Raw genomic sequence first — 27,704 nt, 5'->3', positions numbered from 1 at the left:
ATGATAGACATCCATAATTAAGCAAAAAACTATGATAATCGTATGTGAATAGCCTAGATGATAAAATGATAAAGATATTGAATAGACACGTAATATTACATTCGATTCTTATATGAACATCTATAATTAAGTAAGAGATTGTGGTAGAGGATTGCTACGCTAGTTTCCCACTTTCCTCAATTGCATTAGTCCCTCCTAAAGATAGTCGAAGTATTAGTAAACTGATCCAGACTTCTTGATTAAAAAAACAAAAAAAAAAAAAAAAAAAGGATAAAGAAAGAGGAAGAAATGAAAAGGGTAAAACTAATTGTCCGGTATGGTCTATGGTGGTATCTTAACAATTCCCTGTAATATTAGTAATATCTAAGTACTTTTCAACCAAAATACAACCAGAATCAGATGAACACTATGAAAATCTATTTCAATAAGGTGTAAATGAAAAGCATGAGCTACATTGCAAATGAAGGTGCTGTCTAGAAATTGCAACTGAAGGTCTCTGGAGTTGGTGTCAATATGCAGTTATACACATTTGAGTATTATCATGGTTACATAAGAAGAATTCTTCTGAGGATTTACATGTCATTCATGGAAGACTTAGTTAAACATACAGCCGCCCAGAGAAACAAAAGTCGAGCCCCAAAATTAATTCCCATTAAGCTGGAAATTCCAACAGCACAACTGGCTGCTTGAAGAGAATGCATAAGCTTAAACCATGACCACTAACTACAGTATTTGTTCCAATACTCCTTGAACATCTTGGAATTTTATCTACTTCATTCATTTCACCTGGAAAAGAACATAAACATAATGGTGTCAGTGATGGCAAGTCCAAACACATCTACCAAATTTTTCTTTTCAGCATAGAAACATAGTAGCTTGCCTTTCTGGTACTTGCACTCCCCATTGTAATATCCTCTTCAATTTGACCATCTGCATAAGCATTGGACTCAATTGTTAAAACTTAAGCTAAGATGTGAAACATTATAAACCTTCAAAGCCATAAATAGTTAAAAACTTCAGTTGAGAGAGAAGGCCCTCACCTAGGAGGTGTACACCCAGGTTAGCTTGAGCATCAGCTTCAGAATTGTATTCCTTGGAAAATGAATATTAATATGTCAGACAAAATGGTTCTGAGAGCAAAAACTAAATACAGACACAAACAACAACAATAAAATTCAGATAAAGGAAGAATGTAAAGAATGCACTCACTAACATATGCTTGAAATTGCCTGTGTAAACAATAAAATCTCAAACATATTTTACATTGCATCTATGAGTCATAATCATGATTGAATACAGAGTAATATCTAAACCAAAGAATTAATATGAATAACGATTAATTGTCAATATCACTCAAAATTTATCAAATCCAATATACTCCATTTTTAAGGCTTATTTGCACGTTTAAAATGAAAAAATTATGATAGCAACTCAGCATATAACACAAGCCAGTAATGACCTCACAATCAGAAGAAAACAAAAACTATTATAGCTGGCTACTTTGTCATGGATTAGAAAACTCATAGCCATGGGGAAAAATGAATTTTCAATAAATGATAATCACAAACCAAATTTCAGAGAAGATGAACACAAATATAACAAGAAAACAGAGCTATAACCTAGAAAAGTAATTATCAGAATGTACCCTCAAAACATGACTGATCTGAAATGACCGAAACTTATCCTTGAGCTCCTTTGCCTCTTTACACAAGCCAGCCAAATTCGGGTTATTGACTTTCCATAGTCCCTGAATCTATTCCATGATGAATTCTCATTAAAATAAGAACTAATTACCAGAACAGAGAAAAATCCTCAAGTAATTAGAAAGAAGGCAATGATGTTCATCAAGAAAAAAGAAAGTGATAAATAATGACCATATTACTTCAACAGAAGCTGTCAACACATATTCACATAAAGAGCATGCAAGAAATTTGACCTCTTGCAAGGCATTTTGTATCAAGATTTCACTTTTCCTTCATAATTTCACTAGTCCTTTTTCTTTTTTCTGCAAATTTGAATAAACTTGCACTAACATAACCTTCTCTTATGTACCATTTCTACAATTAAATTTGAGGATGATAAAATTAAATACCTGCATACAAACAAGCTTAGAATCCCCCTGGACACGAATGTTTTTGAACCCTTTCTTAAGAGCATATTTCAATCCTAAAAGCACAGCTCGATATTCAGCAACATTATTGGTTGCAATGCCAACTCCTTCTCGAAGTCTGCAGACCTACCAAAATTCAGGGTAAGAGAGAGTTAGGTCTTATAAAGATACAACAACCTAGAAGCTGAACATCCAATCAGAGTAATTACACACCATACTGCCATCTTCAGCACGCAAAACTGCTCCCGCACCAGCTAGTCCAGGATTTCCTTTCGAGGCACCATCAAACTTAAGAACACAGGAGCACTGGACATAAACAAATATTATCTTCTTGCCCATTAAGTCAAAGAAACATAAAACTATGCCATTAAGTAACAGAAGTATTAAACTATGTCATATTTTGGCATGAGAAAGAATCAGGTATCAACAAAGAATAATCATTGCACTTTTTTTTTTTGGGTTGGGCGGGGTTGGTTGGGGTGGATAGCTCACATGGATCACAAATATAGATGAAGAATCAAAGCAGTAACTCACACAATTAGAAGAATTTGCTTGATTTAGAGGAGTTGTTGAAATGTATCCAAGATCCTACACAAAACAAAAAAGTCAAATCAGGTATACAATTCTTACAAAAGCATAATCAAGTCTATATACAGCTCTTATCGAGACCACTTTGCAAACACCATTATACAAGGTTACAAAACATAACAAGGACAGAACGAGGTAATCCATAATCCATAAGTTGTGTACTGAGTGAAGGTGTGGTCACCATAATCCCAAGATTTCAGTAGATTCTGATTAATAAGGCAATCACATAAAAAATATAGTTAAAGTATCAAATTTTCTTACAGTAACCTAACATGTCCTGATTTCGAAACTGATTTACCGAACTTCCAACCATTGGAAGTATCACATTAAAGAAAGATAATATTTTCCTCAATTTAGTACTATTAAATTCAGCAACAGACACATGTTTGCTCCAAATTAGTTCATATTATGCATATAACACAATATGCAAAAATGTTGTCAAACTAAAATTTTCCTAATATGCATTGATTATCAGTTTAAGCATCACAGCATGATCTAGTGTAAGTACCATGCGCATCCTCTTTGGAGAAGAAACCTCATCAGATGTATTCCCACCAAAAGACGCTGGTTCCTGGAACAAAGCAAAAATCAGCACATATAATCAATAATTGAAGAGAGCAACTCATAGAATTTAGTCTTAATATATCATATGCCAAATATACATAAATAGGTGGTTCAATGCAGTTTTTAGCAAGAAAGTTATTAGAGAATGTCAAAACTTTAGAAAAGGCTCAGACAATGAAAATAAAGTTCAAAAAATTTATGGAACAATTTGCAGAGTATGCAAAAGTTCAAGCCAGCAAAACAAATGATAAATTCCCTTTAGCCTAACAGAGAGGACTTCACCTGTTAACATGAATCTTTTCAAATTAAGAAAATACAATACAGGGATCAATAACCCCAACCTGAAATGGGCAAGGAACAAGTTTCCCAAAAAGATCATCTTTAACGTCACTGGCACCAACCGTATACATTGCATTCTGAAGCCCGTGTGAGGCCAGGTACTCCTCGGCCTCCTTAGGTAAACCATGACCTTTAAACACAGTTACAGAAGGATCGCACACCTATAATTTGTGTTACAAATCAATTTGTAGCCGCGTGCTCTAATCCTCTAAGCTACAGGTGCCTCTTGTTTTATTGATTGATGTACAAGCATACAATGATGAAGAACAAGGACTGTTTTTACTACCTTTTTGCAGGAAGGGATAAGAAGATAGTAATAATATGATATCAGAAACTTAACAGAAGTCTACAACACCATAATTCACATTAAAAAAAAAAAAAAAAAAAAAAAAAATTGAGGTGGAAACACATTTGAATTACATTCAATTAAGGGTTGATCTTCTTTCTATGTTTCTCTTGCAGAGCTAATTTTGAGGGAAAATGAGTGGTTATATGTTGCTGTCACTTTATTTCATTTTCATTCAAAATGAAGCTCCTTTGAGTTCGAGGCATGGGCAGGAAAGGGACCTTCGGGACATGGTGAGGCCATGTCCCATCCATGTATGGGCAGGAGCTTTAATTGAGCTAAAACTTCAGAAATGTTACGTGCAGTACGCTTAAAAAAATTCAGTATTCAATAATTGCATGCCACAACATGGCTCCTGAATATCTCCCTTTACTTCTCATTTCCCAGAACACACTAAAATAACGCCTGGATTTTCATGGTTTACAAGATTTTTTTTTTTTTTTTTCCCAAGCTCATTTACTGGAATCTTTACTTTTATATACTACTTCTTTGAGCTTAACATAGTTTTCAACACATTAGTTCACAGAATGAAAAGAAGCAAGACGGGAATTCAGGAAGAAAGCTGAAATATTGTATTTTCTCGACATATTCGATGGCTGAAAAATAGTCTAGAGAAGGACTTGAACTGGAACTTAACTGTGCGCTATAAAAACTAGATAGCAACGGTATAATCACCACACATACTAACCGCACAGCATCGCCAATTGTAATTTGAGAAGTATCTCAAGCATAAGGTCAACAACCAATGACTTTTAACATTGATGGAAACAGTAAGTGAAAAATACAGTTTCTCTCAAGAATATGCCTAACTATAGTCCAATACCAAGGTTTTGAGGAAAAAAGGACATCAAAGAAACTTTCCTCCTTTCATGATTGATTTTAAAAAACGACGCGTAATATCTAGACAAGAACTTCCTCTTCATCCTCAAAACTCAAATTCAGGTCTGTAACTGAAGCCTGAAACCGTATGATCTCAATCAAACTAGCAGCCGAACTGTAGCTGTATGAGTCGTTGTTTCTTCAACTGAATAAAAAGAATTAAGGGTCACACTAACATTGAGATTAAGTATCATATCTCTTTCAGGAGACCGGATTAAACATACTCTACCTAGCTTTAATTTCTGTGAACAAGATCTAGAAAGGAAAAAAACTTAATATTTTTTTAGGCAATTAACCCAAAACGAAGCGCTAATATATGAACAAAAGTCAATATGATAATAAATTTTGTACGTGTTGAAATTTGAGTACTTTCACAAACTCATGAGATAAAAAGACCATGCTCACGGGAAGTGAACTTCAAATCTCAAAAATGTAATATCATACATACCTCAACAGTTGCAATACTCTCAAGGACTTGAACTTTTAAATCTGTAATACCCTCCGTTCCCTGCAAAAGAACAAATTAAAGCAATGTTCAAGCTCATAAAATAAAAGATGACTTCTTGTGTAAGTGAGACCATGACCAAGCTTTGAGTACAGAAAGTTCCACATAGTGAATTTGTTATTGGAAAAAATCCATTCAAGATTTGATTAATAACTCTTAAAAAGACAAGCTGACAAAAACGGAGATTCCTCCACTTTTTAAAGTAAGAATGTCACTTGCTACAAATTAGGGGAGAATCTATCTTGCCAATGGTTCAAAATATTCAACACACGATGTGCTTCACTACAGTTCCAGGACACCCTTGTCTTTCATACTTCAAACATTGAATGTCTCCCATTTCCAGACAAAAGTGGCTTTGATCTCCCATGACCGTGTCAGAAGTTTGGCACCAAAATCCGATAAGAATTAACATCCAACAACATCATCGGAATTAACCAAAAATCAACTTGTTACCCATATTGTTCATTATCAAACAGAAGATTACTGGAGTGTAATCTAACAGCAAGTCCTATGTAGGCTTAATTTATGGTTGGGTTCCTTTTTCAGTTGATCCAAGATCAATCTCCACTAAGCACTCAAATTTTTTTAAGTAAATACAACAGCAAGCTTTTTCCTTTCACAAACACTTTTACCACATTCTTTGCATGCAACTCATTCAACAAAAATAAGAATGAAAACACTAGCGCAAAGACATACACAAATACAAATTTTAAAGACTAAAACTCAATTACCTCTAAGGCCTTTGTCACATTAGGAATAGACGTTTCATTCATAGTTCCATCCGCCTCATACACAGAACACAATCAACAATTAGCAATCTATTATAAAAGTGTCTTAAAAGAAGGCCAACATTTACAGCAATAAAAACTAAGAAAAGGAGTCTCGAGAACGATTTCCGGACACCTTCAAAACACCATTTGTGTAGAACAAATATCAATAGAAAATGAGTAGAATGAAATTCAAGAATGCAAAATCAATAATCTACAAGACACACATTAAATTAAAATACACAGGGCTTCAAAGAAAAATAGCATTCAATAAACATAAATTCCAAGTGTAAGAGCACATATCCCTTACAAAAGCATCTAAATGTTTCACTTTTCTGAGGAAAAACCTCTGCTTACTTTAATAACATTGAGAAAAACTAAGCTTGCAATAACATCAGCATTTCTAATCAAACTTCAATAACAATTCAAAAATTAAGTAAGCAAAACCAAAAAAGTACAATCTTCATTCATTTATTTAATGGGGGCTTAAAAATTACAACAAAAATTTGCAAGAAACATAAGAAAGAGACAAGCACAAGACAGAAAAGGTACCTGGAAGGGCATGGTGACCTTATCCGAAGGAGAGACAGGAACAGCAACAGGCTGTTGTTCCTCCGCAGCAACAACTGTGTCTTCTCCTTCCTGTTCTTGTTCTTGTACTCCTTCAGTTTCTGTTCGGTAACTAAAGTTCCTCCTCTTCACCGACCTCAACCTTCTCATTCCCTCAAAACCGACCTTCTGCCGTCACTTTCAGAGTCAACATTGGTCTGAAACTGGTGGGTTCTCATGGAATGCGAAAGAACGAGAAGAGCTTGGTCTGTCAGTCCGAGGTTTGACTATGTAAGATGAATGTAGAGTTGAAGGGCTGAGACTGTGGCCATTTGGTGATGTTCAGTTTAAGAGTGAAGCCAAGTGACCCTTCTCAACTTATCGGTAAAACTCAAGTGGCGTTTTGGTCCTATCCAGTTCACAGAGATTATCTAGTGTCTAAATATTCACATATATCTTAAGTTACGCTACTTTGAGAGCCATAGATTTCAACCTCTCTGTTTTATCAGTTACAGCTTACTGTAGCAAGTATATACAATATTTTTAATCTACTCTTCAACTTATCAACATAAAATTTTCAAGTGAAAAAACTTCCCATTTTATCAAATATTAATCTCCTAAACGGTCATTAGATCATGGTTCAAGATGGGTCAAGGATTGATTACACCATAATCAAAAAACGCAAAGAAACTCATCTATGAATAGCCTCGATGGTTAAGACGAATTAGAGATAGTATGAATAAACACATAATATTATATTCGATTTCCGATATGAGCATCCATAATTAAATGAAAAAATATGATAAATCATATGTAATAGCCTAGAGATTAAGATGATAGAACATCCATAATTAAGCAAAAAACTATGATAATCGTATGTGAATAGCTAGATGATAAAATGATTAAAGATATTGAATAGACACGTAATATTACATTCGATTCTTATATGAACATCTATAATTAAGTAAGAGATTGTGGTAGAGGATTGCTACGCTAGTTTCCCACTTTCCTCAATTGCATTAGTCCCTCTAAAGATTAGTCGAAGTATTAGTAAACTGATCCAGACTTCTTGATTAAAAAAACCAAAAAAAAAAAAAAAAAAAGGATAAGAAAGAGGAAGAAATGAAAAGGGTAAAACTAATTGTCGGTATGGTCTATGGTGGTATCTTACAATTCCCTGTAATATTAGTAATATCTAAGTACTTTTCAAACAAAATACAACCAGAATCAGATGAACACTATGAAAATCTATTTCAATAAGGTGTAAATGAAAAGCATGAGCTACATTGCAAATGAAGGTGCTGTCTAGAAATTGCAACTGAAGGTCTCTGGAGTTGGTGTCAATATGCAGTTATACACATTTGAGTATTATCAGGTACATAAGAAGAATTCTTTGAGGATTTACATGTCATTCATGAAGACTTAGTTAAACATACAGCCGCCCAGAGAAACAAAAGTCGAGCCCCAAAATTATTCCCATTAAGCTGGAAATTCCAACAGCACAACTGGCTGCTTGAAGAGAATGCATAAGCTTAAACCATGACCACTAACTACAGTATTTGTTCCAATACTCCTAGAACATTTGGAATTTATCTACTTCATTCTTTCACCTGGAAAAGAACATAAAACATAATGGTGTCAGTGATGGCAAGTCCAAACACATCTACCAAATTTTTCAGCATAGAAACACAGTAGCTTGCCTTTCTGGTACTTGCACTCCCCATTGTAATATCTCTTCAATCTGACCTCGCATAAGCATTGGACTCAATTGTAAAACTTAAGCTAAGATGTGAAACATTATAAACCTCAAAGCCAAATAGTTAAAAACTTCAGTTGAGAGAGAAGGCCCTCACCTAGGAGGTGTACACCCAGGTTAGCTTGAGCATCAGCTTCAGAATTGTATCCTTGGAAAATGAATATTAATATGTCAGACAAAATGGTTCTGAGAGCACAAACTAAATACAGACACAACAACAACAATAAAATTCAGAAAAGGAAGAGATGTAAAGAATGCACTCACTAACATATGCTTGAAATTGCCGGTGTAAACAATAAAATCTCAAACATATTTAATTGGATGGTGGTGTGGTCTTGGGTGGGCTCACTGGTGGAGGTGGTGTGGCCTTGGGTGGGCTCACTGGTGGAGGTGGTGTGGCCTTAGGTGGGTTCACTGGTGGAGGTGGTGTGGCCTTGGGTGGGCTCACTGGCGGTGGCGGTGTGGACTGCGGTGGGCTCACTGGTGTTGGAGTAGTCTTGGGCGGCTTCACCAGCGGTGGTGGAGTTGCCTTGGGTGGGCTCACCAGTGGTGGTGGAGTAGCAGTAGGTGGTGTCTTCACTAGTGGTGGAGCTGGTGCCTGTAATCAAACTTGTCAATATAAAACTCAAATAGCGAAGTAGCAAACAACTTTGTTTACTCTTACATTGTAGCTAGAGAAAAATGACAATATTTCTGCACATTTTTGAACAATGCTAAGTAAACATTGTCCATGAATTTACCTTTCCAAACAGAAGTTCCTCTTCATTGCTAGATGAAACCTACCAAAAAAAAAAAAAAAAAAAGCACAAAATTACACATTTAGCCATTAAAAAATTACATGTACTCAGTGTGATGTGAGAATAGTACTCAAGGGTAGACAAAGAGGCATACCCTTGCAGAAACTACAAGAAAAGTGGCCAATAGAAGGAGCAGAGGTCTGAAAGCCATTGTTGGGTAAGAAAGGAACCCAAGCATCCAGAAGAGCTAGACAGCGGTTGATGCTTTGAAGCAAGCACAAACTTGTACTATATATAGAGAGAGACAGAGGTGAAAGATTAATAGATCTTTATTTACCAGCTGGCTTTGGTTCAATAAATGTACAATGCCAGCTTCACCAGATCACTGAGCACATAACTTATGGCTAGCAGTTCAAAAACCTGACCATGTCTGATAAATTAGTATATCTGTTATCAGTACCATTCACATGTCAAATATCTTTTTTATTAACCCGCACACGAGGCCATGTCTGCCAAAACTTGGAACAAGTTACATCCTGGTTTGGTCATCTCACTTCTTTTTAGATAAATTTTTTGTTGGGTTAAACTATTTGGATTTGGACTCACCTCCCTGTGCCTTACTGCCTTTGCCATTCGCCAACAATAACTCTCCACAATGCCTCCAGTGGGGGCATCTGCCCTCTTATCCCTTTGATTTTGCTGGTAATGGGAATAGAAATCCATGTCCATTGACAATGATAAGATTACTTATACCTTCAGAAAAATGACAATTACTGACTGTTTGGTCAGCTCAACTTGCTAAATGATCATAATCCTTGCAGAAAGTTTCCTGAACTGAAGTTATAAAAACAATTTAAGCAGGGCAAGTGGGATTTTTTTTTTCTATACATTGAGTTCTGTACATGTGGCATCACATGTTATAAACAGTAGTCAAAATAATAATAATAATCAATGAGCAAGATTCACTAATCTAGAGCTTTGCCTAGCTCATTACATCACAACTAATGTAGATCCCAATGACAACCCTCGAGAACATCATTCAAACAGTTGAAGTCTATCTCGTTCTCTATCTTTTTCCTGTCTGTCTGAGAAACAGACAAGACAATGGCTACATGAAAATTGGGACTGTGTCCTCCAGTTTGATGGAAAAGGAATCCCACTGGTTTTCTTTTGATAAAGTGCCTGTCATCACAAACCCTATTATTTTTCTTTTTTTTTTTTTTTAACTTTTATTAGTACTAATTGCAGCATTATCTCAAGATTTGAGACATATTAGTAATTAGCAAGAAAATGTTTCTGGATTTATGTCCAACGAAGAATATGTTAAATCTCAGTTGGCCGAGGGCCCTCTACAGGTAAGTTGCATGTGAATCCTTTTCTCATGACAGGTCAAGAAAATTATTACCAACTTTGAATGATTGGTGTGTTTTCTTTTCTTTTTAATGAATAAAATTTCGTTGTAATGTATGCATTTATACACTTACAAGGAACACCATATTGAACATAGATCCAACTTCATCTTCAATAACTTTATTTTGGAGTATTTTTCTAAGTATCCAAAGGCTGTATCCAATTAGAAATAATATCTCAACAGTAGCAGTAGCAGAGGGAGACTGAGAGGCCAGGCTTTGCCCCACAGCTTGACTTTTTCACTATGATACAAAAAAGTACTAGAAAGCTAGTGGCATATGCCCCTGGACAAAAATTAGAATCAAATTTTAGTGATAGATTTGGCATAACCTTCTTGTTTTGAAGCTTCTGGGAACTCTGTTCTTACCATTACAGCATAGAATGGTGGTAAGCTGATGAACATATTATCAAAAATTTACCTTTATTCTTCATTACATAAATGGAAATCACGAAAACGGAATGTGGTGTTGCCCTTTTTCAAACGATTAAAGATCAAGAAATAATATATAAAACTAATAAGTTATGGTAAAGACAAGCGATTGGAACAAGAAAAAACCGTTTTCAATAATTTCAACAATTAGATCCTAACATAGACTCCCAAAAGTAGATTAAGATAACGTATCTATCTCGCTTCTCTGTGTTACAAATCAATTTTGTAGCCGCGTGCTCTAATCCTCTAAGCTACGGGCTTGCCTCTTGTTATTATTGATTGATGTACAAGCATACAATGATGAAGAACAAGGACTTGTTTTACTACCCTTTTTGCAGGAAGGGATAAGAAGATAGTAATAATATGATATCAGAAACTTAACCAGAAGTCTACAACACCATACTTCACATTAAAAAAAAAAAAAAAAAAAAAAAAAAAATTGCAGGTGGAACACATTTGAATTACATTCAATTAAGGGTTGTATCTTCTTTCTATGTTTCTTCTTGCAGAGCTATTTTTGCATAAGAATGAGTGGTTATATGTTGCTGTCACTTTATTTCATTTTCATTCAAAATGAAGCTCCTTTGAGTTCGAGGCATGGGCAGGAAAGGGACCTTCTTGGGACATGATGAGGCCATGTCCCATCCCAAGTATGGGCAGGAGCTTTGATTGAGCTAAAACTTCAGAATGATTATGCTGCAGTACGCTTAAAAAATTCAGTATTCAATTAATTGCATGCCACAACATGGCTCCTGAATTATCTCCCTTTACTTCTCATTTCCCAGCACACACTAAAATAACGCCTGGATTTCATGGTTTACAAGAATTTTTTTTTTTTTTTTTTTCCCAAGCTCATTTACTTGGAATCTTTACTTTTATATACTACTTCTTTGACGCCTTAACATAGTTTTCAACACCATTAGTTCACAGAATGAAAAGAAGCAAGACGGGAATTCAGGAAGAAGGTTGAAATATTGTATTTTCTCGACATATTCGATGGCTGAAATACTAGTCTAGAGAAGGACTTGAACTGGAACTTAACTGTGCGCTATAAAACTACGATAGCAATGGTATAATCACCGCACATACTATACCACACAGCGATCGCCATATTGTAATTTGAGAAGTATCTCAAGCATAAGGTCAACAACCAATGACTTTTAACATTGATGGAAACAGTAAGTGAAAATACAGTTTCTCTCAAGAATATGCCTAACTAATAGTCCAATACCAAGGTTTTGAGGAAAAAAGGACATCAAAGATAACTTTCCTCCTTTCCATGATTGAATTTTAAAAAATCGACGCGTAATATCTAGACAAGAACTTCCTCTTCATCCTCAAAACTCAAATTCAGTGTCTGTAACTTGAAGCCTGAACCCTGTATGATCTCAATCAAACTAGCAGCCGCGCCTGTAGCTTGTACTGTTGTTTGTTTCTTCAACTGAATAAAAAGAATTAAAGGGTCACACTACACATTGAGATTAAGTATCAATATCTCTTTCAGGAGACCAGACTAAACATACTCTACCTAGCTATTACTGTAAATAGAAAAGAATTATAGGGGCAATTTCTGTGAACAAGATCTAGAAAGGAAAAAACTTAATATTTTTTTAGGCAATTAACCCAAGACGAAGCGCTATATATATGAACAAAGTCAATATGATAATATTTTTTGTACGTGTTGAAATTTGAGTACTTTCACAACTCATGAGATCTTCAATCCAAGAAAAAAACATAAAAAGACCATGCTCATGGGAGGTGAACTTCAATCTCAAAAATGTAATATCATACATACCTCAACAGTTGCAATACTCTCAAGGACTTGAACTTTTAAATCTGTAATTCCCTCGGTTCCCTGCAAAAGAACACATTAAAGCAATGTTCAAGCTCATAAAATAAAAGATGACTTCTTGTGTAAGTGAGACCATGACCAAGCTTTGAGTACAGAAAAGTTCCACATAGTGAATTTGTTATTGGAAAAAATCCATTCAAGATTGATTAATAACTCTTAAAAAGACAAGCTGACCAGAAAACGTAGATTCCTCCACTTATTTAAAGTAAGAATAGTCACTTGCTACAAATTAGGGGAGAATCTATCTTGCCAATGGTTCAAAATATTCAACATCACAGATGTGCTTCACTACAGTTCCAGACACCTTGTCTTTCATACTTCAAACATTGAATGTCTCCCATTTCCAGACAAAAGTGGCTTTGATCTCCCAGTTACAGTGTCAGAAGTTTGCACCAAAATCCGATAAGAATTAACATCCAACCACATCATCGGAATTAACCAAAAATCAACTTGTTACCCATTTGTTCATTATCAAACAGAAGATTACTGGAGTGTAATCTAACAGCAAGTTCTATGTTAAGCTTAATTTATTGGTTGGCTTCCTCTTTTGCAGTTGATCCAAGATCAATCTCCACTACGTACTCAAATTTTTTTAAGTATAATACAACAGCAAGCTTTTTCCTTTCACAAACACTTTTACCACATCTCTTTGCATGCAAATCATTCAACAAAAATAAGAATGAAAACACTAGCGCAAAGACATACACAAATACGAATTTTAAAGAACAAAACTCGATTACCTTTAAGGCTGTTGTCACATTAGGAATAGACGTTTCATTCATAGTTCCATCCGCCTTCATACACAGAACAAAATCAACAATTAGCAATCTATTATAAAAGTGTCTTAAAAGAAGGCCAACATTTACAGCAATAAAACATAAGAAAAGGAGTCTAGAGAACGATTTCTTGGACACATTCAAAACACCATTTGTGTAGAACAAATATCAATAAGAAAATGAGTAAGAATGAAATTCAAGATATGCAAAATCAATAATCTACAAGACACACATTAAATTAAATACACAGGGCCTCAAAGCATAAATATGCACTCAATAAACATAAATTCCAAGTTAAAAGCACCATATCCCTTACAAAAAGCATCTAAATGTTTCACTTTCTGAGGAAAAACCTCTGCTTTGCTTTAGCAACATTGAGAAAAACTAAACTTTGCAATAACATCAGCATTTCTAATCAAACTTCAATAACAATTCAAAAATTCAAGTAAGCAAAAACCAAAAAAAGTACAATCTTCATTCATTTATCTTAATGGGGCTTAAAAATTACAACAAAAATTTGCAAGAAACATAAGAAAGAGACAAGCACAAGACAGAACAATGTACCTGGAAGTGCATGGTGACCTTATCCGAAGGAGAGACAGGAACAGCAACAGGCTGTTGTTCCTCCGCAGCAACAACTGTGTCTTCTCCTTCTCCTTGTTCTTGTTCTTGTACTCCTTCAGTTTCTTGTTCGGTAACTAAAGTTCCTTCCTCTTCACCTGACCTCAACCTTCTCATTCCCTCAAAACCCGACTTCCTGCCGTCACTCTTCAGAGTCAACTTGGTCTGAAACTGGTGGGTTCTCATGGAAATTGCGAAAGAACGACAAGAGCTTGGTCTGTAAGTCCGAGGTTTGACTATGTAAGATGAATGTAGAGTTGAAGAGGCTGAGACTGTGGCCATTTTGGTGATGTTCAGTTTAAGAGTGAAGCCAAGTGACCCTTCTCAACTTATCGGTAAAACTCAAGTGGCGTTTTGGTCTCCTATCCAGTTCACAGAGATTATCTAGTGTCTAAATATTCACATATATCTTAAGTTACGCTACTTTTGAGAGCCATAGATTTCAACCTCTCTTGTTTTATCTGTTACAGCTTACAATAGCAAATATTTTTTAATCTACTCTTCGACTTATCATAACATAAAAATGTTCAAGTGAAAAACTTCCAATTTTTATCAAATATTAATCTCCTAACCGGTCATTAGATCATGGTTCAAGATGGTTCAAGGATTGATTACACATAATTCAAAGAACGCAAAGAAACTCATCTATGAATAGCCTCGATGGTTAAGACGAATTAGAGATAGTATGAATAAACACATAATATTACATTCAATTCTCGATATAAACATCCATAATTTAAGTAAAAAACGGTGATAATTCATTTGTAATTAACCTAGATGAATTAGATTTGTGTGAATAAACACATAACATTACATTCGATTCGCATTTGAGCATCCATAATTCAAATTCAAATGAGAAACTATGGTAGTGGGTTGTTACGCTAATGTCCCACTTTCCCTCGACTGCATTAAGCTCTTCCAAAATATGCATAAACTAATAAAGACTTCTTGGTTAAAAAAAAGGAAGAAATGAAAAGGGTAAAACTAATTGTACGGTATGGCGGCATCTTAACAATTCCCTGTAATACTATCTAAATACTTTTCAACCAAAATACAACCAGAATCAGATGAACACTATGAAAATATATTTCAATAAGGTGTAAATGAAAAGCATGAGCTACATTGCAAATGAAGGTGCTGTCTAGAAATTGCAACTGAAGGTCTCTGGAGTTGGTGTCAATATGCAGTTATGCACATTTGTGTATTATCATGGTTACATAAGAAGAATTCTTCTGAGGATTTACATGTCATTCATAGAAGACTTAGTTAAACATCCAGCCGCCCAGAGAAACAAAAGTCGAGCCCCAAAATTAATTCCCATTAAGCTGGAAATTCCAACAGCACAACTGGCTGCTTGAAGAGAATGCATAAGCTTAAACCATGACCGCTAACTACAGTATTTGTTCCAATACTCCTTGAACATCTTGGAATTTTATCTACTTCATTCATTTCACCTGGAAAAGAACATAAACATAATGGTGTCAGTGATGGCAAGTCCAAACACATCTACCAAATTTTTCTTTTCAGCATAGAAACATAGTAGCTTGCCTTTCTGGTACTTGCACTCCCCATTGTAATATCCTCTTCAATTTGACCATCTGCATAAGCATTGGACTCAATTGTTAAAACTTAAGCTAAGATGTGAAACATTATAAACCTTCAAAGCCATAAATAGTTAAAAACTTCAGTTGAGAGAGAAGGCCCTCACCTAGGAGGTGTACACCCAGGTTAGCTTGAGCATCAGCTTCAGAATTGTATTCCTTGGAAAATGAATATTAATATGTCAGACAAAATGGTTCTGAGAGCAAAAACTAAATACAGACACAAACAACAACAATAAAATTCAGATAAAGGAAGAATGTAAAGAATGCACTCACTAACATATGCTTGAAATTGCCTGTGTAAACAATAAAATCTCAAACATATTTTACATTGCATCTATGAGTCATAATCATGATTGAATACAGAGTAATATCTAAACCAAAGAATTAATATGAATAACGATTAATTGTCAATATCACTCAAAATTTATCAAATCCAATATACTCCATTTTTAAGGCTTATTTGCACGTTTAAAATGAAAAAATTATGATAGCAACTCAGCATATAACACAAGCCAGTAATGACCTCACAATCAGAAGAAAACAAAAACTATTATAGCTGGCTACTTTGTCATGGATTAGAAAACTCATAGCCATGGGGAAAAATGAATTTTCAATAAATGATAATCACAAACCAAATTTCAGAGAAGATGAACACAAATATAACAAGAAAACAGAGCTATAACCTAGAAAAGTAATTATCAGAATGTACCCTCAAAACATGACTGATCTGAAATGACCGAAACTTATCCTTGAGCTCCTTTGCCTCTTTACACAAGCCAGCCAAATTCGGGTTATTGACTTTCCATAGTCCCTGAATCTATTCCATGATGAATTCTCATTAAAATAAGAACTAATTACCAGAACAGAGAAAAATCCTCAAGTAATTAGAAAGAAGGCAATGATGTTCATCAAGAAAAAAGAAAGTGATAAATAATGACCATATTACTTCAACAGAAGCTGTCAACACATATTCACATAAAGAGCATGCAAGAAATTTGACCTCTTGCAAGGCATTTTGTATCAAGATTTCACTTTTCCTTCATAATTTCACTAGTCCTTTTTCTTTTTTCTGCAAATTTGAATAAACTTGCACTAACATAACCTTCTCTTATGTACCATTTCTACAATTAAATTTAAGGATGATAAAATTAAATACCTGCATACAAACAAGCTTAGAATCCCCCTGGACACGAATGTTTTTGAACCCTTTCTTAAGAGCATATTTCAATCCTAAAAGCACAGCTCGATATTCAGCAACATTATTGGTTGCAATGCCAACTCCTTCTCGAAGTCTGCAGACCTACCAAAATTCAGGGTAAGAGAGAGTTAGGTCTTATAAAGATACAACAACCTAGAAGCTGAACATCCAATCAGAGTAATTACACACCATACTGCCATCTTCAGCACGCAAAACTGCTCCCGCACCAGCTAGTCCAGGATTTCCTTTCGAGGCACCATCAAACTTAAGAACACAGGAGCACTGGACATAAACAAATATTATCTTCTTGCCCATTAAGTCAACGAAAACTAAAAACTATGCCATTAAGTAACCAGAGTATTAAACATGTCATATTTTGGCATGAGAAAGAATCAGGTATCAACAAAGAATAATCATTGCACTTTTTTTTTTGGGTTGGGCGGGTTGGTGGGGGTGGATAGCTCACATGGATCACAAATATAGATGAAGAATCAAAGCAGTAACTCACACAATTAGAAGAATTTGCTTGATTTAGAGGGTGTTGAAATGTATCCAAGATCCCACAAAACAAAAAAGTCAAATCAGGTATACAATTCTTACAAAAGCAAATCAAGTCTATATCAGCTCTTATCGAGACACTTTGCAAACACCATTATCCAGGTTACAAAACATAACAAGGACAGAACTTGTGTACGAGTGAAGGTGTGGTCACCAATATCCAAGATTCAGTTGATTCTGATTAATAAGGCATCACATAAAAAATATAGTTAAAGCATAATCAAGTCTTAATACAGCCTATCGAGACCACTTTGCAAACACCATTTACCAAGGTTACAAAACAAAACAAGGACAGAACTTGTGTACTGAGTGAAGGTGTGGTCACCATAATCCCAAGATTTCAGTTGATTCTGATTAATAAGGCAATCACATAAAAAATATAGTTAAAGCATCAAATTTTCTACAGTAACCTAACATGTCCTGATTTCGAAACTGATTTACTGAATTCCGACCATTGGAAGTATCATATTAAAGAAAGATAATATTTTCCTCAATTTAGCACCATTGTTCATATTATGCATATAACACAATATGCAAAAATGTTGTCAAACTAAAATTCTAATATGCATTGATTATCAGTTTAAGCATCACAGCATGATCTAGTGTAAGTACATGCGCATCCTCTTGGAGAAGAAACCTCATCAGATGTATTCCCACCAAAAGACGCTGGTTCCTGGAACAAAGCAAAATCAGCAAAATAATCAATATGAAGAGAGAAACTCATAGAATTTAGTCTTAATATACTATGCCAATATACATAAATAGGTGGTTCAATGCAGTTTTAGCAAGAAGTATTTTAGAGAATGTCAAAACTTTAGAAAGGCTCAGACAATGAAAATAAAGTTCAAACAATTTTGGAACAATTGCAGAGTATGCAAAAGTTCAAGCCAGCAAACAAATGATAAATTCCCTTTGCCTAACAGAGGGACTTCACCTTTACAATGAATTCTTTTCAAATTAAGAAAATACAATACAGGGTCAATAACCCCAACCTGAAATGGGCAAGGAACAAGTTTCCCAAAAAGATCATCTTTAACGTCACTGGCACCAACGTATACATTGCATTCTGAAGCCCGTGTGAGGCCAGGTACTCCCGGCCTCCTTAGGTAAACCATGACCTTTAAACACAGGTACAGAAGGATCGCACACCTTAAAGAGAAAGAGACATATCATAGACTCCACAGCAAATAAATGATGAAGAAACGCGACAACAACTTTAGAAATACAAGAAAAAGGACTTCCAAGATTCAAACTTTCTAGCACAGGCACCATATGACAGCCAAAAACAAAGAAAAAAGCAGTTTGTTTTTGGTAATGGAACATGAATCCATGGAGATACAATTACTCGCAACAAAAAGGAGAATTAAACTCTAAAGTAGGTTTTCGCATCTAACTAAACAAAGGGCAAAGCATAGGCCTATACCTCCAGTTCCAAGAAAAGGCCACAACTAACCTTTGACACAAAGAACTTGAATTTATGACATAAACAGAGCAAAGAATGTAAATTTCCCATTCAAGAATAACTTCACTCATATTACAGAACTTGCACGCAGAAAGGGTCAATTTCACAGAATAAAACGACCAGAAACCAGAATCAGATGGGTAATCATAGGAACATGGTTAGTAAGGTAATGTGAGGGAGTGAAAAAAAGTTACAGAAAGTCCAGTTGGAGTTGGCAATCGCTAAGCTTTTGTATATGCAACAATGTCTCCCTTCCACAACATAAAAAGCATCTTTTCATCCCCCATTGATGAACAACACTACACACACCAAAGTATGAAACGAAGATGATACCAGCAACGACTGTAAATAATAAGAACCCAAAAGAGAAGAAAAAAAGAACAAAATTTAAGTTTAGGAAAAGCCAAAAAAAAAAAAAAGAAAGAGAGAGAGAACCCACCAGACCTGTTTCAGAAGAAAGTTGCGTCTGAGTGAAGTGAACGAGAGTGACTGACAAGACGAGACAATGGGCTGTTTTTGATATTCAGAAGAAAATAAAATCCGAAAAAAAAAATTATTACAAAAAGACTTTTTTTCTCTTTTAATTATACTAAATTGATAACTATTGAACATAACTTACAAATAATTTCCTAATTGGGTAAGACTACACTCATGTTAGTCGGGATGGAGTAGGTATGACATATTCCTCGGGATTTCGGGGATCTGTCCCGCCCCACCTATATGGGGCGGAGAAGCCCTAGTTTTTTGGGGATAAGGGCGAGGGTGGGGGGTGTTTAAATCCCTCTCGGGATGGGCCAGGAGGGGTGATGCTTTCCCCCGGTCCGCCCCGATATATATAAATTTAAAAAAAAAAAAAATATATTATATATATAGATATATATATATTTAACTTTCACTAATTCCCCTATATTTCACCTAATTACACAATTATCCTACCTATATAAACCCATATTTTTCTAATTTCTCTCACCCTAAACAATTGAATAAGAACAAACCCTGACCCATATTTATGTATAATTAATTATGTTTAAATGATTAATTTAAGCGTTTGTCATATGGACGAGAATTAACTATTGTGTTTGGTAATACTCAAATTAATTTATGTTTATATAAAATTAATGGGGCGGGACGGGCCTCCAACATTCCCCTTTAGGGTGGGGAAGGGATGGGGCCGGGGTGGGGAATGATTTTTAGGGTAGGGATGGGTGAATGAGATCCCTGTCCCGTCCTGCCCCATTGCCATGCCTAGGATGGAGAGTTCAGTGTGTAGCATCTATAATATTTTCCTAATTATAACAACAATCATTTGATTGTATAAATATCCCCACCTACTGTATTCTGTGATTATTAAGATATTTACATAAGCATGAGTATTGTTACTTATAATTAAAATATTGAATCATTAATGTTAATGGACTAAAAAAATGGCATAAAACGGGAAAAAAAAAAAAAAAAATTGATGAATGTTTTGCTAATGTGATAATCTGTCAAGATTTTTGGGGCAAACATGAGAAAAATAAGAGAAAAGTTCTGAGTTAATTGGTAATGGCTAACATATTAGAGAATTGAACTTAAAATGAGGAACTTGCTCTTAATGTGTGTTTGTTTTTGAAAAAGTAAAGGTTTGATGGTAATAACGATGTAGGATTTAAAAATTAATAAAAATACTCTTTATGTTTATTAATTTACTAAACACCTTTGTAATAAAAATATTAAAAATTACAAAAACACTCACATCCACCCATTAAATACTGATAATCAGCTACCATCGTTGGAGGGTGGCCAAAGTCATCGTATCGACACACAACCGGCTGGATCTGACAAGTCGTGCGTTGAGATGATATTTTCCAACCAGATCTACAGCTAAATCTAGCCATTGACAACCAGATCTGGTCACGTTTGGTTGTCAACGACGACTAAAGATATGACTGTCGTTGACAACTAGTTACGATCAAAGATCTAGCCGTCAAACAGCCATATCTTTGATTGTAGATCTGACCTTTTACGACCAGATCCACGGTAGATCTGACCAAAAAAAGTCATACCAGATTCTGGCCACCGGAATCTGACAACTACAAGTAGGTGGGAATGTTTTTGTCAATTTCTAAATTTTTTTTAGGGAGTGTTTAGTTAAATTAACAAAGTTAAGGGGGCTTAAAATATTTAAATAAAATATAATAGTATTTTCATAATAGGGAACAAATATGCATTTTGAAAACTATAAGAATAAGATAGAACAAAAATAGGGAAACACTGGCACTAAATTGACTACATTTTTGGGAACTGGGAACAGTGCCTAAGCCCATTAGGCAATAAAGCTAGCTTCCATTAGTAGTTTAACAAAATTTCAGATGTTTCTTGAATGTTTCTGTATTTCACCAATCTGCTACTACATTCACTAGGCTATGATAATCTATACATTTTGGGTGTCCCCACTCCAATGATGGTTGAGATGAATTAGCTGACAACGAATCGCATGGTTGAACATAGGCTTGCGCGGTTGCGCCATCTTGACATGCGACATAGGCATAGGCTTGTGCCAAGCAGTAGAGAATTTGGTTTAGCAGCAAGCTCCATTTTGAAGTTGAGTGATTCTCGGTGTTGACCGTAAATTATAGGTCTCTTTCAAGTGGTAAAATTTTCAGTAGTTTGGCAAGGTCATAAGACTTGAAAGTCTTTCCATAACATAAGCTCATGTCAAGAGCTGTTTTCCCATCCTGAAACACAATGAACCAACAATGTTAAATTCAACTAGTAACATATAGGTAAACTGTCAAGTAGTGAAATCAGGCTATCAAGAGCACAGAACAATGTTCAGCAACTATAACGAAAGGTAAGTAAATCAGTAGATTACTTTGTTAAACAGATCTAAAACCAGTTCTTCCTCCATATAATTCAATGATACAAAATTAAGAAATGGGAAAAAAGGAAAATTGGAACAATTGAAACTTTTCAGTGAAACATATCGTTCTGCAAACTTTACCATGGTTTTTCTCGTCTTATCAGCACCATTGATCAACAAAACTTTTGCAATGTCTCTGTTCCTACTTTGTATGGCAATATGCAATGGAGTCCATCCCTCCTGTAAGGTAGGATTGTAAATGAGCTAGGAAATTTATGACTTGGAAAGCAGAATATAGGGCCAGGGAAATCTAAGAATTACACTCACATTATCTGCAACATTGACATCAACCCCGTATTTGATCAATAACTTCACAGTTTGCATGGCACCAACTTGAACTGCATAATGAAGTGGAGTAGCACCATCCTGGCGTCAAGATAAACATACAACCTATAACTCTTTATTCAACCTTGACCCAAGTGGATTTTGTATGAAGAGAACGTTATTCTCACCCGATCTTTCACATGTGGGTTTGCACCTTTTCTTAAAAGATGACTAATTACAGGCTCCTTTTTACCAATAATTGCCTTGTGAAGAGCAGTGAAACCATCCTGTTTCACCATATTAACTAAGATTTTGGCTAAAAGCAAAAACGAATAAGGGAAAAAGAAAGAAAATCTACCAGATATAAGTTGTAGACGTACCTTGTCAATAGTATCAATACCAAGGCCATTGTCAAGTAGCTTGTCCATAAAATGTATCTGCCCTGATAGTGCAAACGTATGCAGCAGATTCCATTTTCCCTGCACAATGGAGGTAGAAGAACTTAGTAATAAGAAATTTTAAAAAATATGTATCAGTCTCTACATCAACGGTAAATTGCTGTTTAATGCCTTCAAAATATTCTCTAACAAAGAGGAATATAGTTCAATGAATACTCCCGGTAAGAAGAGTAAATTATAAAAAGCAGGAGACTGCTGTTATTGGTCAATTAAAGAAAAGAAAATGTTTAAATCTAAATCACAGAGAAACTGCATAAAGTAATCATAATTTACAGTTGAAATTTTTCCCAGGTTAGGAGTGGTATTTTGTTGCAAAGTTGCTCTTTCTTCTGGTGTCATAAGCTGTTCAACCTCTGCAAAACAAAGAACACAAATACAATAATTTGATATTTACTGAAGCACAGAGAAAATACAAAATCATAAGAATGTGCAGAATAAAAAAATTACACGTATTTGAGAATGTGAAGCATATCCAAAACTTATTTCAGAAGAACCAGTGCAGATTAAGAAAATAGTAATAGGAAGAAAGAAAACAAAAACAGCTTAAGGTACCCGATATGGCCTTTTCCGGCCAGATCCACGGTGGATCTAGCCAGCAAAGGCTAGATCTACCGCTACATCTGGCCATTGATGGCCAGATCTGGCCGTATTTGCTATTCAACGACGGCCAACAAATTTGTTGATCGTCGTTATCGACTGGTTACGGCCAAAGATTTGGCCGTCAACGGCCAGATCTTTGGCCTTAGATCTGGCATTTTCTATCTAGATCCACCGTGGATCTGGCCGAAAAAGGCTAGATCGGTGCACTACCAGCCAGATTCAGCCGGTAGTGCGCCATCTTACCAGATTCCGGCCATTTTCTGGCAGTGGTGGCCGGAATCTGGTAAATGTGGATTATTGGGGTGTTTTTGTAATTTTTTAAAAAAAATTTAGGGGTATTTAATTAAATTAACAAATTTAGGGGGTTTAAATAAAGTTGAATAATATTGTGAATTTTTGGGTATTTTACTGTTTAACTTTTTTTGGAATACTAAAAGTAGTATTCCCAAAATGCAACCAAGAAGCCTTTAATATTTTAGATAATATTTTTTAAAAAGTAAGAATTAGATGATAATAACGAGGTAGAATTTGAAACTAACAAAAACATCCCCTAAGTTTGTTAATTTACTAAACATCCTTTAATAAAAACATTAAAAATTATAAAAACACCCCCACCCACCCATTAAATACCGACAGCCAGCCACCACCGTCGGAGGATGGCCAGAGTCGCCATATCGGCGCACGACCGACTGGATTTAACTGATCGTGCGCCGAGATGACTTTTTCCAACCAGATCCATCTTGGATTTGGTCGAAAAAGACCAGATCTACAGTTAGATCTAACCATTGACAACTAAATCTAGCCGCGTTTGGTCGTCAACGACCAAATATCTGATCATAGATCTGACTTTTTACGACCAGATTCACGATGGATCTGGCCAAAAAATGTTATATCGACGCACTATCAACCAGATCCAACCGATAGTACATCATTATACAATATTTTGGCCACCTTTCAACGATGATGACCAAAATCTGGCAAATGCGTGTGGGTGAAAGTGTTTTTATCAATTTTTAAACTTTTTTTTTAGGGATGTTTACTTAAATTAACAAATTTAGGGGGTTTAAAAATAATTGAATAATGTTGTATGGAAATGATGTATGTGTAGTATTATTCTTTTGAAAATGATAGAGTAAAAATAGAGAAACAAATGCACCATTGACTACATTTTTGGGAACTGGAAACAGTGCCTAAGCCCATTAAGCATTAAAGCTAGCTTCCATTAGTAGTTTAACAAAATTTCAGATGTTTCTGCATTTCACCAATCTGCTACTACATTCACTAAGCTCACGATAATCTATACATTTTGGTGTCCCGACTCCAATGATGGTTGAGATGAATTAGCTGACAACGAATCGCATGGTTGAACATAGGCTTGCGCCATCTTGAAATGCGACATAGGCATAGGCTTGCGCCAAGCAGTAGAGAATTTGGTTTAGCAGCAAGCTCCATTTTGAAGTTGAGTGATTCTCGGTGTTGACCGTAAATTATAGGTCTCTGTCAAGTGGTAAAATTTTCAGTAGTTTGGCAAGGTCATAAGACTTGAAAGTCTTTCCATAACATAAGCTCATGTCAAGAGCTGTTTTCCCATCCTGAAACACAATGAACCAACAATGTTAAATTCAACTAGTAACATATAGGTAAACTGTCAAGTAGTGAAATCAGGCTATCAAGAGCACAGAACAATGTTCGGCAACTATAAAGAAAGGTAGGTAAATCAGTAGATTACTTTGTTAAACAGATCTAAAACCAGTTCTTCCTCCATATAATTCAATGATACAAAATTAAGAAATGGGAAAAAAGGAAAATTGGAACAATTGAAACTTTTCAGTGAAACATATCGTTCTGCAAACTTTACCATGGTTTTTCTCGTCTTATCAGCACCATTGATCAACAAAACTTTTGCAATGTCTCTGTTCCTACTTTGTATGGCAATATGCAATGGAGTCCATCCCTCCTGTAAGGTAGGATTGTAAATGAGCTAGGAAATTTATGACTTGGAAAGCAGAATATAGGGCCAGGGAAATCTAAGAATTACACTCACATTATCTGCAACATTGACATCAACCCCGTATTTGATCAATAACTTCACAGTTTGCATGGCACCAACTTGAACTGCATAATGAAGTGGAGTAGCACCATCCTGGCGTCAAGATAAACATACAACCTATAACTCTTTATTCAACCTTGACCCAAGTGGATTTTGTATGAAGAGAACGTTATTCTCACCCGATCTTTCACATGTGGGTTTGCACCTTTTCTTAAAAGATGACTAATTACAGGCTCCTTTTTACCAATAATTGCCTTGTGAAGAGCAGTGAAACCATCCTGTTTCACCATATTAACTAAGATTTTGGCTAAAAGCAAAAACGAATAAGGGAAAAAGAAAGAAAATCTACCAGATATAAGTTGTAGACGTACCTTGTCAATAGTATCAATACCAAGGCCATTGTCAAGTAGCTTGTCCATAAAATGTATCTGCCCTGATAGTGCAAACGTATGCAGCAGATTCCATTTTCCCTGCACAATGGAGGTAGAAGAACTTAGTAATAAGAAATTTTAAAAAATATGTATCAGTCTCTACATCAACGGTAAATTGCTGTTTAATGCCTTCAAAATATTCTCTAACAAAGAGGAATATAGTTCAATGAATACTCCCGGTAAGAAGAGTAAATTATAAAAAGCAGGAGACTGCTGTTATTGGTCAATTAAAGAAAAGAAAATGTTTAAATCTAAATCACAGAGAAACTGCATAAAGTAATCATAATTTACAGTTGAAATTTTTCCCAGGTTAGGAGTGGTATTTTGTTGCAAAGTTGCTCTTTCTTCTGGTGTCATAAGCTGTTCAACCTCTGCAAAACAAAGAACACAAATACAATAATTTGATATTTACTGAAGCACAGAGAAAATACAAAATCATAAGAATGTGCAGAATAAAAAAATTACACGTATTTGAGAATGTGAAGCATATCCAAAACTTATTTCAGAAGAACCAGTGCAGATTAAGAAAATAGTAATAGGAAGAAAGAAAACAAAAACAGCTTAAGGTACCAGGCTGGGTAGCAAAGTGAAATAAACCTCAAAAGACTCAAGAACAACAAGAAAAGGTAGTTTGCTTTATAAAATATACTCTATGAATAGTTTGCTGAGATTTCTTGCATGCTTTTTTACTTACATTGAAAATGTTATATATCATTTCATTTCACATTAAAGAACATGGTCTTTATAATGTGTGCAAATTCCTTTCATGCAATCATGAGCCATTAGTATATGAATAATCAGCCCAAGCAAAATTAATAATTGAAAAAAAAATAAAAAATACACAAGCAATGTTGTTTTCAGTCATTTTTTCCTCTAAACTCTCTAGATTTTCATGAGCTCACAAACACAGCACAACACCCAATTCCATTTTTAAAACAACGAACACGAACACCAAGACACAACAGACATCAAAAAATACAAAGCATAAGAAGGGAGACCAAAAACAAAAACCTTTCACAAGTTCCTCTTCATACTGATTTGTTGCAGACTCATCACCCCTCATAGCAGCATCAACGCCATTTCTCTCTTCCTCCCAATCACTCTCAAAATCCAAATCATTTTCTTCCATTTCCTCCTCCTCCTCCTCATCACTATCACTCCCATTATCAGGCTCCTCCCAAACCCCCATTTGAGTCTGCAAGGAAGAAACTTGGTTTGACCCCACAACAAAAGTTCTTACCTTCGTCAAAATTTCCCCACTCACAGTCAACCCGACACTTCCTTTTCTTAAACTTCCCGAAACCTTGCACATATTGGTCCCAAAGAAGCAAAAACTTGGAGCAGGCACAGTAACAGCAACAACGCCAGATAACCCATGTGAAAAACACTTCTTTACAGCTAAAGTTTCCATTTTCACCCCTTACTCTTCACCTGTTCAATACAAAATAACTTATTTCATTTCATTAAACTCAACTCGACTCCAACAACTTCCCTTTAAAAAAAGACAATTTAGATAGAAATTACAAAGCACATAAAAGAGTCAAAACTAAAGCACCCAACAACTGAAAAAAGTGAGAAACAACAAGAGATAGACTCTTACCAGTTGTGAAGCAGTTAGCTTTTGTTATGTTATGTTCTAGCAAACACTCAAAGGTAAGTTTCAGGATTGAAGAAGGAAGTAGTTTTGTAATGAGTTATGCTAAATGCCCCCACTTATCTGCTGAATAGCCTCACAGATTGAGTGGGTGGGCTTGGGCTGACTTTCTCTAGAGATTCCTCCACCTATATAAATTTTATTTATCATACTTTCCTGAAAGCTGCAAAGGAAATTTGCTTTAATATTTGATTTGATATGTGACTTTTGAATAAATTATATAGTTTTACTTTAGATTCAATTCTGATAGAATTTGAGGTGGGCTGACTCCTCATCTAATAAGACTGTTAAATG

At 35.3% G+C, this 27,704-nt stretch overlaps 4 protein-coding genes across 6 annotated transcripts; all 4 read right to left on the bottom strand.

The window, feature by feature from the left end:
• Window positions 1–4,923: 4,923 nt before the first annotated feature.
• LOC116133101 lies at window positions 4,924–14,567 on the bottom strand. 3 transcript variants are annotated; one of them, XR_004128496.1, is made up of 4 exons: window positions 6,651–6,740; window positions 6,063–6,116; window positions 5,275–5,334; window positions 4,924–4,971 (listed from the first exon to the last, which is right to left on the bottom strand). XR_004128496.1 is itself a non-coding variant. In XM_031418767.1 (4 exons), exons 1-4 carry the CDS (start codon window positions 14,509–14,511, stop codon window positions 4,930–4,932), a joined length of 495 nt encoding a protein of 164 aa, XP_031274627.1. In that variant the 5' UTR covers window positions 14,512–14,566; the 3' UTR covers window positions 4,924–4,929. The 3 variants fall into 3 exon arrangements, 2 of the variants coding, with proteins under 2 accessions (XP_031274627.1, XP_031274628.1); XM_031418767.1 differs by lacking the exon at window positions 6,651–6,740 and adding an exon at window positions 14,173–14,566; XM_031418768.1 differs by lacking the exons at window positions 4,924–4,971; window positions 5,275–5,334; window positions 6,063–6,116; window positions 6,651–6,740 and adding exons at window positions 12,124–12,421; window positions 12,776–12,835; window positions 13,573–13,626; window positions 14,173–14,567.
• A 732-nt stretch (window positions 14,568–15,299) lies between these two features.
• Window positions 15,300–17,917, bottom strand: LOC116133042 (uncharacterized protein Mb2253c-like). Its single transcript, XM_031418704.1, has 8 exons — window positions 17,858–17,917; window positions 17,540–17,626; window positions 17,221–17,313; window positions 16,990–17,133; window positions 16,543–16,650; window positions 15,938–15,989; window positions 15,778–15,827; window positions 15,300–15,683 (listed from the first exon to the last, which is right to left on the bottom strand). The coding sequence occupies exons 1-8, from the start codon at window positions 17,915–17,917 to the stop codon at window positions 15,675–15,677; spliced, it is 603 nt and encodes a 200-aa protein (XP_031274564.1). The 3' UTR covers window positions 15,300–15,674.
• Window positions 17,918–21,300: 3,383 nt separating this feature from the next.
• Window positions 21,301–23,303, bottom strand: LOC116133041 (ankyrin repeat domain-containing protein EMB506, chloroplastic-like). Its single transcript, XM_031418703.1, has 7 exons — window positions 23,288–23,303; window positions 22,949–23,028; window positions 22,598–22,696; window positions 22,406–22,504; window positions 22,221–22,319; window positions 22,035–22,133; window positions 21,301–21,768 (listed from the first exon to the last, which is right to left on the bottom strand). The coding sequence occupies exons 1-7, from the start codon at window positions 23,301–23,303 to the stop codon at window positions 21,664–21,666; spliced, it is 597 nt and encodes a 198-aa protein (XP_031274563.1). The 3' UTR covers window positions 21,301–21,663.
• A 1,280-nt stretch (window positions 23,304–24,583) lies between these two features.
• LOC116133123 (ankyrin repeat domain-containing protein EMB506, chloroplastic-like) lies at window positions 24,584–27,167 on the bottom strand. Its single transcript, XM_031418802.1, has 7 exons — window positions 26,768–27,167; window positions 26,048–26,127; window positions 25,697–25,795; window positions 25,505–25,603; window positions 25,320–25,418; window positions 25,134–25,232; window positions 24,584–24,867 (listed from the first exon to the last, which is right to left on the bottom strand). The coding sequence occupies exons 1-7, from the start codon at window positions 27,165–27,167 to the stop codon at window positions 24,763–24,765; spliced, it is 981 nt and encodes a 326-aa protein (XP_031274662.1). The 3' UTR covers window positions 24,584–24,762.
• Window positions 27,168–27,704: the final 537 nt, after the last annotated feature.

Source organism: Pistacia vera, unplaced genomic scaffold, assembly GCF_008641045.1.
Source record: "Pistacia vera cultivar Batoury unplaced genomic scaffold, PisVer_v2 Contig265, whole genome shotgun sequence".
In the NCBI taxonomy this organism is placed as follows: domain Eukaryota; kingdom Viridiplantae; phylum Streptophyta; class Magnoliopsida; order Sapindales; family Anacardiaceae; genus Pistacia; species Pistacia vera.
The sequence above is the reverse complement of the archived record's forward strand: the minus strand, read 5'-3'. Positions and strand labels throughout refer to the sequence as shown.